Source organism: Gloeophyllum trabeum (assembly GCF_000344685.1).
Source record: "Gloeophyllum trabeum ATCC 11539 unplaced genomic scaffold GLOTRscaffold_00011, whole genome shotgun sequence".
Taxonomy (NCBI): domain Eukaryota; kingdom Fungi; phylum Basidiomycota; class Agaricomycetes; order Gloeophyllales; family Gloeophyllaceae; genus Gloeophyllum; species Gloeophyllum trabeum.
This window is the reverse complement of record NW_006920420.1, coordinates 1,399,892-1,412,255: the sequence shown is the minus strand read 5'-3', so window position 1 is coordinate 1,412,255 and position 12,364 is coordinate 1,399,892. Positions and strand designations below refer to the sequence as shown.

The following is a 12,364-nucleotide window of genomic DNA, read 5'->3' as shown; positions in this document are numbered from 1 at the left end:
TACAAAAATCTCTACCGTCTACATGTACAGTACCTTAAGTCTTCCTTAAGCTTGCGGATATACGTGAAACTGCAGATACCACGTCCATGATGTTCTACATCCTTTGCTGCAGCACGTATCAAATGTCCAATACAAGCAATGTAAACGAATGTTCCTTGAATGTCCACTCCGACTTCCAGCTGCTCTTGCTCGATCTAACCGTGACTTCATCCTTGCCCCAGCCATTCCTCACCTTCACGTCCGGATGCCACAGCTCGTGCACCTCCACCTCCTTGCCTTCCGGTGGAACCGCAAATGCAATACGTAGTGGCACCGTGTAGCTCTGGCCTTCACTCCTGTTGACCACCGCGATTCGGAGTGACGTGCCCCCGTGCAAGACCGCCGACACGTCAAGGTGTCTCGGAGGGCCCTTGATGGACGATATCCACGCTGGCAAGGTCTCGCCCGTGAACACCGGTGAGTCAATCTGCACTTTCACCGCGGTACCACCCCGCATGTAGTTCGAGAAGAGGTAGAGGGGGTAGTATAGCGTCTGCTTTAGGACCCCGGTCGGGCTAGTATCTCATCAGCCCACCAGTCAGAGAGGACGCTCTCTACGACGCACCTCGTTATTAGAGGGGAAATTACGTTCACACTCTGGGCGAGGCAGGCGATGTCGACCAGGTCGGATTGTCGGACGAATACGTTCAGCCAGCTCGCCATGGCGAGGGCGTCTGCGAAGTTGTAGAACTGCTCAAGCCCGTTCTCGGCGGTGCCCACCGTCTCGTCCCAGACGCCCCATTCGTCAAACGCGATTTTGATGGGCTTTTGGATTTGCTTGGCTACTCTCTGTCCGCGGTGTGCTCCTCAGCTAAGGCAGGGATAGGAGGGAAGTAAAGCGGGCGCACCGCTTTATTGATCAGTCCACGGGCGATTTCGAGGGAATATTCGGCCGCATCGGGTCCATACACAGACCGCCCATACTCTTTCTCTTGTTGTGACCGATCGCGGGGTCCGAACCCGGTGTATAAATGGATGCTGCAGCCAACTGTTAAGTTCCCCTGTTCCATGTTGCCCCGTTTCGACTTACCTATGCAAGTCGACCTTGTCCACCAGCACATCGAGCACCGTGGAGTCCCACTGATCAAGGCCAGTCTCCCCGCACGCGACGAGCTTCACCGAAGGGTCTATTAACTTAATCGCGTGGGCCCATCGACGCGCCTTCTCGGCGTAGTCTGGGGCTGTCTGCTGGCCGACTTGCCAGGGTCCCCACACTTCGTTGCCCAGTCCCCAGTACTTGACGTTGTGAGGTTCGTCGCGGCCTGCATTTCTCCTCCGCAAGTTGGCGTAGTAGCTGAGCGGACTCGTGAGTGATGATGCCGAATATGCTAACGCGCAACTGACGTGTCTCCGGTACCATTACAGTACTCGACCCAGTGTAACGCCTCGGCAAGGGTCCCAGTCCCCATGTTGAGGCAGATGTACGGCTCGCATCTCGCTTGCCTGCACCACGCGATAAACCTGAAGCAAGCTTGTCAGAGTCTGGACCAAATTCCACGACTGCCTCTTACTCATCAGTCCCAAACTCGTTGCTCTCCTCAAATCCCCAAGCCAGCTCCGGCCTCCGCTTCCGTTGCTCTTTCGGACCGACACCATCCTCCCAATGATACGAACTGACGTAGTTGCCTCCCGGCCAGCGCATCATCGGGACCTTCAGCTCGTCCCGGATCACCTCAAGTACATCTTTCCGGAAACCCTCCGCGGTCAACAGCTCTTTTGGTGTTTCGACGAACTGGTCCTGCGGGCATGGGTTCCGCGGGGTATAGGGAAATGTCGTCCGAGTTGAAGGGAGAATCCCGCCATAGATACACCGCCCTAAATGCTCGATGAATCCGGAGAAGATCAACGGCGATACGTCTGCTATAGGAGCGGAGGGGAAGACGTCGATGCGCAGGGGTTTGTCGGAGATGGACATGGCCTTAGAGGTGATAGCCCTGCAGGAGGCCTTGGACGGATTTATCGACTACGTGAGGGAATATAGGTGCAGGGGCGCGACTGCGGTGACCTCCGACATCGATTACGATAGTGCATCATGGCGTAAGTTCCGTCGTTCTTGTCAATGGCAAGGAGGTCCCGGGCAAATAACTGCAGCGGATGAGGGGACCGTCGCGGGTCCCGGCCCGCCGCATATTGTTTAGAATCATTACCCAACGTATTAAGGGCTTTGTTCCTGGGTACAGTGCCGGCCAGCGACCTCCACCCCCGCGTTCGGACGCAATCAACGCGCGCGCCTTACTCTTTATAGAATGCGGGGTAGACGCGTGATATCAATCCGTGGCCGCTGGTAAGGTCTTGTGGTCGCATGATTTGATGCCCTCAGGCGTGCATGCACATACCAGCCTGGTAAACATCCGGGATGTTCATGTCGAGGCTGCTATCGGCGCGAAGTGTCGGAGCCAGACAGCAGGCTGTATAAAATTCTGACCTCTCGGTCCCGAGGTTTGGTGCACCTTTACTGTTTGTCGCCGCGAGCAACGCTTGTCCAGTGCATAATGCCAGGTCTATCGCAGTCTAGTTTGTCGCCAAAGGTGAGCTTTTAGTCTTTATAGCATGACAGTCGCATCCTTACGCCTCCACCAGTTCTACACTTGGCTATGTGGGCTGTTCGCAGCGCTCGGCTCGGTGACCTTTGGATACGATTTGGGTATCATAGCGTCTGTGCTTGTGAGTGCCTTGCATTCACTGCAGTCTGTTCCGGGAAGCTTACGCTATCTTTAGCCCGCAGAAGACTTCAACAGAGTGACCGGGAACCCTGACGCGACCCAGCAAGGTCTCATTACCGGTTGTCTTCTTCTTGGAGCCTTCGCGTCGTGAGTCTATCTATTCATACCACGAATCGTATGCTATATTTACTCCAACGTCGACCACGAAGAAATATCTATGTCGGAACCCTGACAGGCACGCGTATTTGTTCCAGTTGCCCAACGACGTATCTGACGAAGCAGCATTATAACAGATGCGATTGGTCGCCGCAGAGCTATCCTTGCGGGCTGCTTGCTATTCTTCTTGGGAGGAGGTCTTCAATGCGGAGCACAAAGTATCAGCTACATGTATGGTGGACGATTCCTCGCTGGTATGGGTATCGGCATGCTTGCTATGCTTGCACCTCTATACCAGTCGGAGATTGCACACCCTTCTATTCGCGGAAGCTTGACCACATTGCAGCAATTCATGTTAGGCGTAAGTTTCGGCGTGTGAGCTCTCGACAACATACATGACTAACTCAGCTTGTCAGATTGGGGCGTTCATCGCCTCATTTATCGGCTACGGGCTGTATCACGGTACTACTGGTCCGGTGCAGTGGCGAGTGCCACTGGGCATACAGATCCTTCGTAAGTGTATCAGCGATGCGATCCTCTGAAACCGCCCATTAAAGACCACCTATGCAGCCGCCCTCCCTCTTGCTCTCTTCATCCTGTGAGTTTGTTCTCCACCCTCATCACGACGTTCGCTGACTAGGCTTTGTTCTCAACAGTCTCCTACCGGAGTCCCCACGTTGGCTCGCGATGAAAGGGCGCAACCAGGAAGTCCTTCAAGTCCTGGCACGTCTCCATGCCCACGGAGACGTCAATGACACATTCGTGGTTGCCGAGTACCAGGAAATCACACACCAAGTAGAGCTGGAGAAGCAATTCACGCAGAATGCATGGTCACAGTTGCTCACGAACCCAAGTAATCTACGCCGCCTGATTCTCGGGGTTGCTCTGCAGTTCAGGTAAAATTCCTCCGCGGCTCTTCATCATTTCGTGTCACATATCACTCTGAATAGCGTGCAAATGACCGGTGTCTCGTGCATCCAATATTATTCGCCTCAGATATACGCCTCCATTGGCATTGATACATCCACAACTCTCGGCCTCCAGTCTGGCAATTCGGTTGTCGCACTTATTGGCGAAGGCCTTTGCGTGTTATTCATCGATCGGTTGGGTCGCCGCGGTCCCTTGGTCTGGGCGAACATACTATCAGGTATCACGTTCATCATCGGTACTATTATCATCGCAGTCTATCCTGCAGGGTCCGGAAACGCCAATGCCAGTAGAGCGTTTGTGGCTATGACGTGGTTGGTGAGTGCTATATGTAGAAGAATTCTTGACATCCAGTTTGTTTGACGAGCGGGCGTAGTTCAATCTGTTCTTCTCGGCTGCCATAGGGCCATTGTCCTGGGCTATCCCAGTGGAGATGTTCAACAGCGCCACGCGGGCTAAGGCAACATCCATCACTTCCTCCGCAGCATGGATCTCGAACTGTACGCGTTGTCCCTTCATCTCTGCATATCGTTGTTTAATATGTATTTCACCATGTATGCTCGCATTAGTCATGATCGCCCAAGTCAGTCCCATTGCGTTTGACAACGTCGGCTGGAGATATTATCTTGTCTTTGCTGTTTGCTCGATGTCCAATGCATTGTTCTTCTGGGTAAGCCACGACCTGATTTCCGACTGTGGTCGAAAATCTCATTCGAATTGTTTTCCAGTCCTTCTTACCAGAGACCAAGGGCATTCCATTAGAAGGTGAGCACTCACATCATTAACGTTCGAAGTTCATAGCAACGTTGACCTACGCACTCTCCAAGAATTGGACTCGTATTTTGATAGCGTACCCTTGTTCGTTCCCGGATCAGGAGTCCACGTCCGCGATGCCCGTGCTAGGGAGGAGGAACTACGGCGTGGCGAGATCCACGTCGGAGAGAAAGTTGTCTCTGCCGTCGACGAAAATAAATCGGAGAAGGTGGACATTGAGCACGTCTGACCGTGTAATCCATCTTCTCCATGCTTGGTTCGCTTACGGTTGTGTATTCTATGTCTCGCGTTAAACGAAATGATTTTCCCCGGTGCATTATCGGCAATGCTGCTGGAATTGATTCCTGCATCGTGCTTCCGAATCAGGACGGATACTGTCAGGCAAAGGTAGTTCCACGATGTCATTGGGGAAACATCAGCGGTGGAATATCGCATTGAGGATAAACCTTGCAATGCAGCAAAGCTTCGTGGAAAACCCAATCTGCATGTAAGTCTATACTCTCTCAGGACTGGGGATCAGAGACGTTCCATTGGGTATTTGTAGGCGGTTGGAGTGGCCATACGATGTCGAGGGCGACTAAGATAAAGTCGGCAGAAGGCTCAGCAGGCTCCCGGAGGTCAGTCTATTCATCTCAAGCTGAAGGTGTAGCGCAATAAGGCTTTGGCAAACGGCAGAAATCGGCCTGAAGAACAGAAATGGCTATGGGAATGTCTCCGCATCGCGTCGTCCTTCCTGCCCGATGAGTGCGATGGCGACCTGACTCTTGGAGTGTGTCCTGAGACGAATGGAAAGATGTGACATCTCGAGAGCATGCAGCTACACGTCGCGGACGAGACTACAACCGCGAGTGAAGAAATGTTGCAATAAAAAGCCATCACTCCGGATGCATTGCCTTCACGCGCTGTACTCAGAGGGAAAAGAGCCAGGCGTAATCATTACCGGAAGGGTGGTTTCGCTGCCTAGCCGCAGTGGATCCGCCAGGGAGGATTACCTGGAACCTAGAAATCCGAGTGCACCAATATCGAACATGAGGTCGCCGCAAATATTTCTGGTGAAGGGTAAAGAAGCCTAGGAAGCTGGACGTAGATAAGATTGAGTTGAGACTAGGTATAATTCCACCTTGTCGGCACCAATAGGACTTTGAAAGTCAATGTTTGGTGGGACACACTTACGGAATAGGGAGAGAAGACAATCTCGTTGGGGCGATGGCCAGAGTACCATGGAACGATGGAATGTGGATGTGAGCATGCTCGCAGCGGAACCATCCCCGGATGCGGTATGAGGACGGACTATAGTGATGGATTGCTCAGCAGCGGTGAATTGCATGAGAAAGGCAAACGGAATGGTTCGGAATGTGGTGCGGGTAAACGTACCATGACACTGCGTCTACATCAGCAGTAGTGCGAGACGTATCGTGTTCACCTAAAGTCCAGCCTGAAAGTCGGTTTAATACAGAAAGAGGTCGCGTTCCGGCGGCCATCTAGGAGCGTGCCTGCTGCACAGAGAACTCGTCCCAAGGTGCGATCCTCCATTGATCCATCTTTTCTGAAGTCAAGGCTAGGACAGAGGGAGCTTCGCCGATGCATGGGCTCCACGTGCAGAACGCGTGGTGGCTCTGCCGCCGCCTCAAGGCCTTCCGCCCCCAGGACTTGGGGCGCTCCGAAGGTTAACGTTCGGCGCCGATGCCAAACCCTGAGTATATGCATCTTCCAGTGGGAGCTCCTCGCAGGACCCGTGTGATTGTTCTAGGCTCTGCTCCTACCTCTACGTGATGACATCGAAACCTTAAGAAATCCGAGACAACAGGGCCTTTCGGATATGCTCTGCGATCCTCAATGGAAATCAGTCGGGAGTTGTCGTTTTATTGCTATCGGAGCGTGCGTGAAGAACGGACTCACGTTACTCGACTCATTCTTTGTGCGACGGTGGCACCATCCTTATCAACTCGCACACGTTCAACAGCTTGTGGACGCTGTCAATGTCGGTTATAACAGGATAAGCAACCTTAAATTTCGCCTGGCTATTGTTGGTTTGCCGATCTGCCAAGTTCAGTATACCCACCACAATCAGAATATGCCTGCTCAGGTTGGGTGCATTCTCGCGGGTAGAAGATCAACGGGGGTGATACGTGCACCTACATCTCTGAGCCCATTCCTTTCGGAGAATTCTTCCACGAGGTACGCTATCCTCAGTGATGCGTGAACTGTCGTGTAGACTTCGAATATTACATCAAATGCGAGCCTAGGCCTTGCACTCTATAGCCAGTACCGTTTTGTTCTCGAGGCATGAGTAGTGCTGAGTGGCGGAGGCTGTGAGCGCGGATGTCGTCGCGCACCTAGACCTGCTGATGGCTGAGACATCTTTGGCCTATCGTACTTCACGCAGTCGGTGTACTGGACCGGCAAGCCGTGCTATACCACTTTTCCGGCGTCACCGATGGTCAAACGTCGAGACCTTATTCCATTATCAGTCCATCCCCTGTATTCGACGAGCAATTCCATTGGCTTGCCTCCGTAAGTTTCGTTCCGAACAATGGGAAGTACCTTACCTCGTTTTCCGCATATGTGCAGGGTTTGAGAACGAGAATGCACCCCCGTTCCGTGTTGTTCGTCAGAGCCTTCTTTCCTGACACATAGCGCGGCAGGATCTCCGCCTTGCCGTCTCTCCAGTGGCACTAGTAATTGCGTAAAGCTAGACAACACGCCACACCGTCAGGATATAAAGCTAGATTGTCTTACCAGTAGTATCCGCACACCGACCGCGATACCTACCGAACCCTTACGAGGTGCGTGACCGTGACCAGACGCGTATGACATTGACCGTGACTTGCCTTTTCTCTCCTGCGTCTACCGCGTCTATGTACCTTCAAAATGGCGTCTTTCTTGCGTAAATTCGCCACTTCAGCATCTGCCGCAAAGACACCAATGTAGAAGGTCTTTGTATGCTACTTCGCTTTTTTCTGACATTTTATCTACGTAACAGGGCTAACGTCTTCGTGAGTTCTCTTATGCCTCCGCCAGATTGACCGCTTACCGTTGTGTACCATGTCTCCATGTAGTTCGACGTCGCAATTGACTCAAAACCAACTGGACGGATAGTCTTCAAACTCTACGACGACATAGTCCCGAGAACGGCGAAAAACTTCCGGGAGTTAGCTACCGGCCAGCATGGGTTCGGCTACTCTGGCAGCATCTTCCATAGAATCATTCCTAACGTGCGTTTATCACTTTGTTCGTGATACAAACCTCATTCAGTGCTGCTTGGTCAGTTCATGATCCAAGGAGGCGACTTTACACGGCATAATGGCACGGGAGGCAAGTCGATCTACGGAGAGAAGTTTGCTGGTGCGTCGTACTCCCGAGAGTTCTTCTACCATCCTGATTGTGTCTCGACAGACGAGAACTTCAAACTGCGGCACGACAAGCCCGGCCTCCTCTCTATGGCCAACGCCGGTCCGAACACCAACGGTTCGCAGGTACGCCTCCTGCACCGTGCACCCTGCTTGTTCTCACATCTGCTAATTGAATATCCCTCATCCATAGTTCTTCATTACAACCGTCGTCACGTCATGGCTCGACGGGCGACACGTTGTATTCGGTGAGGTGGTGGAAGGTATGGATGTGGTCAGGAAGATAGAGGCAGTCGGATCGGACTCCGGTCGGCCGAAGAGCAAAGTGACCATCACGTCCTCCGGTACAGTCTAAGTGCTTGTAGCTTGCGCTTTCATGGACATTATAGACACACCCTAATTGCTGACTATGCTCCACCGGCACTCCCTTTCACCCCTGAACTTGATGTGTGACCGCCTCGACATATTACAGACTACAGTTTTGTAAGGATTAGAACATAGATGACTGCTTTACAATGCTTGAGGGTGACTGACGGCAGAAATACAGTAAGAATAAGTAGAGCAACAAGAACAATCGTCAGCCAACCATACGAAAGCGCACGACGATCTTCTGACCAGGAATGAACGGGTGTGTCCGATCAGCAAGAACGGTCAATTCAAGCTCGCCTGCCATCCTCTTGACAAGCACACCGGCACTTGGCAGCTCTTCCGACGGCTCCCGTTTGACTGGCCCAGACGCTACTGGCGATTTTGCGGGGACAGGAACAATAATATCATGCTGGCAGTGGAAACGGGTGACAATAGCGCCACCAGGAGCCATAAACGAGCCCATGAGACTATGCAGAGAGATAATATCTCAGTCAGCACAGACGGAGACGCGAAATCAGCTTCACGTACTGAAACTTCAGGCCTAGGCTATCCTCCATAAGCTTGGTGGTATCGTCGGCCCAATGTTGAACCTGGCTCGCGTGGTGCCACGAATATGCCACAATAGCATACTCGCCGTCGAACTCGAAGATCACGGGGAGCTCGCCCTCCTGGTCCAGCCTTCCAGTCATGTCGATCTTATGCCGTATGTACAGTCCCTGCGCGTGGAAGAATCCGGACAGCCGAGTCTTGAAGACTTTCACGAGAGCGCCGATGTGCTGAAAGTGAGTTATTCGAGGGAACAACGATGGTGGCTGCGGAGGCGGAACGAAGTTGTCCCACAAGGACGACGGACGCTTTGGCTCGGACTTCGTCACCCTCTCACCAGGTGGACTTTCCCGCCTACGCTTCGCTTTCTTCTTGCGTCCAGGCTTGACCAGGCTTGACAAAGGTATGTCGGGCTCAGAAACTTCGTCCTCCTCATGTCGCAGCTGGGACGTTCGGCGACGGCAACTACTACAGAATTTCGATCTGGACGAAAGCGGGACAAGAGTACCGCAAAATGGAGTCCTACAAACGCGATGCGCTGGAGGACTGACGGGCTTAGGAATCGAGGATTGATCGATAGTCTGTGGCAATATAAGGACTGGTTCGAATAGATAGATGACATGAACCTTACTTCGGGTACAGCCTGTAATGTGCCACCGGGAGTTCTTTTCCTGTAGTACGGCCCACGCGGGACCTTCGGTAGAGCATCGTCACTTTCGGTTGCATCTTCGTCCCGTGGATCGTGCAGGTCGGATGACAGCCCAGGAAGAGACTTCGCGGACCAACGAAGGGCTTGCCGAGACCCTCCTCGGCAAGTCTCGCATAGCTTCCACCGATAGTCTGGAGGAAGGACATTATTGCAGGACCTGTTGTTACAGATGCGCCCGCTCGAAGACTAAACCCCTCGAGAGCTAAGCTACGATGGTTCAGGAGAACAGAGAAGAACTTACAGTAGGCAGCGTAGTAATCAGGCTAGGGTCCTCGAGGTACTCCTCGAGCTCGTTCTTACGACCCTCAAATCCAAGCCTTTTCCTCTGGTAGAGACGGCCTCTTTCACGGCATTCCATGCATAACTTCCAGCGGTAATTCGCAGGTATCGGACGCTTACAGGTGGGATGATTGCAGGTCCGATGCATAACCGGCAGCCTTATCGTCAACGAAGGACGGGCGACCGGCTGTGAGACGGTCTGATCTTCCCGCTCGCTGTCTAACGGGTCGATCTCCGTTTCTCCCGAGTCAGTGGAGTCTTCGACTGGAGTCAAGTCAGACAAGTCTGAAAGTGAGTCTCGCGGGTCGGGAAGTTCGCTGTCCATAATGCTGGACGAACGAACTGTACTGCTCTGTTCAGGAGCGGGTGTACTTTGGCATGGTTCCGATAGTTGCAGACCTTCGAGCTTGACCTCAACTTGAGGTGGGGAGGCCGGAGGCGGCGGCGGTGTGAGGCAAGCCATGATCCTCTCGCCAGGGTCCTCGGACGGTTGACGTACTTCTGGATCCAGCGGGAGGATAGTATCGATAGCCTTGCCGGTGTCCGTATCTTCATATTTCACCGCCACAGATGCGGTGTCCGCAGACAGCTGATCAATGCGTATGGAGGCGTCTGGATCCTCCTCGGGATAACACAGTTCTCCCAAATCGTCGAGATCATCCAGGACCATGCTTTCGTCAGCCAGGGAGTCCAGAGTGGCTTCAGCGGCAGATGAGTCTTTGCCTGGCAATGGGAGTACAGCGACGTCCGAAGATAGTAATGATTTCGCCATATGATCTTGTACAGTTGCGGCATGATCAAGCGGGGGACCGGCAGTCACGCCAGTGGCCTTGCTGCTGGAGGCGTTGTGATGTTCCGGATTTCGGGCAGAGGTTGGACCCGTCCACAGGCCTTTCGAGTCGTCTGCGCGATCAGAGGGAAAACACCTCTTCTTGCGAACCCGCCTCGCGGAGGAAACACTGGCAGGCGCATTTGGACGGCTCGTACCTTGCTGGGGACGCCCGACGTCCTGTCGGCTCCCTTTCAGCCACTGCTTCCACCGTTTCAAGCTGCAGTCGTCGCATCTGAGAGACGTAGAGTCCATCGGCACGACTTTACCACAGCCAGGAGTGCTGCATACTCTCTGATAAGCAACAGAACATGTTGTAAACGCGGTCGAAGATACTCGTCGGTCAGCGCCACAACATAAACCACAGGGCTAAAAACTGACATACCATTCCAGGGAATAAGGGAACAGGAACGACAGGGGTCGTCCGGCTGGGCGTACGGGTAAACGACGGATCGAGCTCAGTCTTTCTTTTACGAGCGGGAAGACGAATTGTCAAGCGCGCGGCGCCGCCCGGGCTCGGACTTGAATCAGTGGTTGCCGGCATCTTAGTAGGAGTGGCGGGGGCGGCGGAGGGTGGTGGAGGAGCGGCTTCGACCGCAGTGGGAGGAGCGTCTGGTTCGTCAGCGGTAAGGTCAATGGTCTCGGGCTCTCCGCGCGTGAGCGGAGGGATGATCGGTGCAGGTCTCGCTACGGGTATCACGGTCATGTGAGGCCCGATAACAGGATTGGTGACCGGAAAAGGACCGGCGCTCGGTCGAGTCTGCGATACCACAGAAATCGCTGACTGCGCGTGTTGGAAGGGAAGACCGATGTCCATGAGCGATGAGCCCGACGCTGTCCGCTTGGAAATCTGCCCGAAAATTCAGACTCGAACGGCTGACAGCTATCAAACACGCACTGACCTTTACCTGCGGCATGCCATCGACTGCAGGATCAATCAGTTCACCTTGCGCGTTGAAATGTGGTATCATGGGACGCGTCTGGCTGTAATCTGGTGCCATCCCCGTCGAGTTATGGCTGATCACGACGTGTCGGTGGGATATCGCCCGATCGGGATACCCAGACGCTGGTAGAGGCGCTGGGAACGAGGCGACGGCGCTCGGGGAGTGCAATGGGCCGTGCTGTACGTACGAGCTGGTGCTTGGCTGGGGTGGAAGATGGCACGTCGTACATAGCTGCTGATCAGCACTCTTCGGACGGAATTTCGTCGTGCATTGGCTGCAGCGTATGCTCTGAACGGCTTGCTGAGTCGGAACTGGCTCCTGACAGACAACACTATCAGCGAAAAGCCCGAGATTACACCCATGGTAAGAGGCGATAGTCCGTCTCTCGACGCGAAGCAGGATCGGTCCGCGCAGAGACGTTTAATGCTCGCAATACGTACGAGACCTCTTCTGCGTCAGCACGTCAAGGTCTTCCGCGACCCCATGGTTTGGACTGATAGTGCGCTACATCAGTTACCTCGCCGATGCCCTCTCGGGTGTCCAATACGACAGCAGACACAAGCCCAAATCCATAGCGGCAGGCGCAATACGCAGGCATAGAATGCGCCAGGACGTTGAGAGTGGCAGATGAGGCGTCGTGTTGCAATCACGTAATGCCACCCGCAACTACATCCAAAGATCGACATAAGGTGACTCACCGCTTGAATTACTGTGCCTTCCGCCCGGTCCCCCTCTACCTCTTGCGATCTGCTTTTCGTGCGTTGCCTATGTCTCGCGAT

General features: G+C 53.6%; 5 protein-coding genes across 5 annotated transcripts; 2 read left to right on the top strand and 3 right to left on the bottom strand.

Moving 5' to 3' along the window:
- Positions 1 to 118: 118 nt before the first annotated feature.
- GLOTRDRAFT_117309 (glycoside hydrolase) lies at positions 119 to 1,954 on the bottom strand (the record flags this gene model as incomplete). Its single annotated transcript, XM_007870397.1, has 7 exons — positions 119 to 271; positions 347 to 554; positions 605 to 828; positions 888 to 1,017; positions 1,070 to 1,333; positions 1,384 to 1,500; positions 1,551 to 1,954. 7 exons carry the CDS (start codon positions 1,952 to 1,954, stop codon positions 119 to 121), a joined length of 1,500 nt encoding a protein of 499 aa, XP_007868588.1.
- A 635-nt stretch (positions 1,955 to 2,589) lies between these two features.
- On the top strand, positions 2,590 to 4,788 carry GLOTRDRAFT_46310 (general substrate transporter; the record flags this gene model as incomplete). The annotated part of the gene is made up of 10 exons (XM_007870049.1): positions 2,590 to 2,703; positions 2,758 to 2,849; positions 2,982 to 3,219; positions 3,275 to 3,377; positions 3,499 to 3,754; positions 3,809 to 4,103; positions 4,162 to 4,285; positions 4,355 to 4,455; positions 4,514 to 4,550; positions 4,613 to 4,788. 10 exons carry the CDS (start codon positions 2,590 to 2,592, stop codon positions 4,786 to 4,788), a joined length of 1,536 nt encoding a protein of 511 aa, XP_007868240.1.
- A 2,609-nt stretch (positions 4,789 to 7,397) lies between these two features.
- GLOTRDRAFT_64039 (uncharacterized protein) lies at positions 7,398 to 9,360 on the top strand. The gene is made up of 7 exons (XM_007870396.1): positions 7,398 to 7,486; positions 7,543 to 7,555; positions 7,619 to 7,774; positions 7,829 to 7,904; positions 7,956 to 8,035; positions 8,103 to 8,745; positions 8,807 to 9,360. The coding sequence occupies exons 1-6, from the start codon at positions 7,431 to 7,433 to the stop codon at positions 8,262 to 8,264; spliced, it is 543 nt and encodes a 180-aa protein (XP_007868587.1). The 5' UTR covers positions 7,398 to 7,430; the 3' UTR covers positions 8,265 to 8,745; positions 8,807 to 9,360.
- GLOTRDRAFT_140157 (uncharacterized protein) lies at positions 8,487 to 11,612 on the bottom strand (the record flags this gene model as incomplete). Its single annotated transcript, XM_007870395.1, has 6 exons — positions 8,487 to 8,745; positions 8,807 to 9,405; positions 9,456 to 9,719; positions 9,775 to 10,821; positions 11,027 to 11,491; positions 11,544 to 11,612. The coding sequence occupies 6 exons, from the start codon at positions 11,610 to 11,612 to the stop codon at positions 8,487 to 8,489; spliced, it is 2,703 nt and encodes a 900-aa protein (XP_007868586.1).
- Positions 11,564 to 11,856, bottom strand: GLOTRDRAFT_111935 (uncharacterized protein; the record flags this gene model as incomplete). The annotated part of the gene is made up of 1 exon (XM_007870394.1): positions 11,564 to 11,856. A coding segment is annotated over one exon (194 nt), but the record flags the coding sequence as incomplete, so codon positions are not given.
- Between the last annotated feature and the right edge of the window lie 508 nt (positions 11,857 to 12,364).

Coding starts and splice junctions, on each gene's coding strand:
- GLOTRDRAFT_64039 (XM_007870396.1), top strand. CDS start 7,431: ATGGCGTCTTTCTTGCGTAAATTCGCCACTTCAGCATCTGCCGCAAAG. Junction 7,775..7,828: donor TCCATAGAATCATTCCTAAC/GTGCGTTTATCA, acceptor CTGCTTGGTCAG/TTCATGATCCAAGGAGGCGA. Junction 8,036..8,102: donor CGAACACCAACGGTTCGCAG/GTACGCCTCCTG, acceptor CCTCATCCATAG/TTCTTCATTACAACCGTCGT.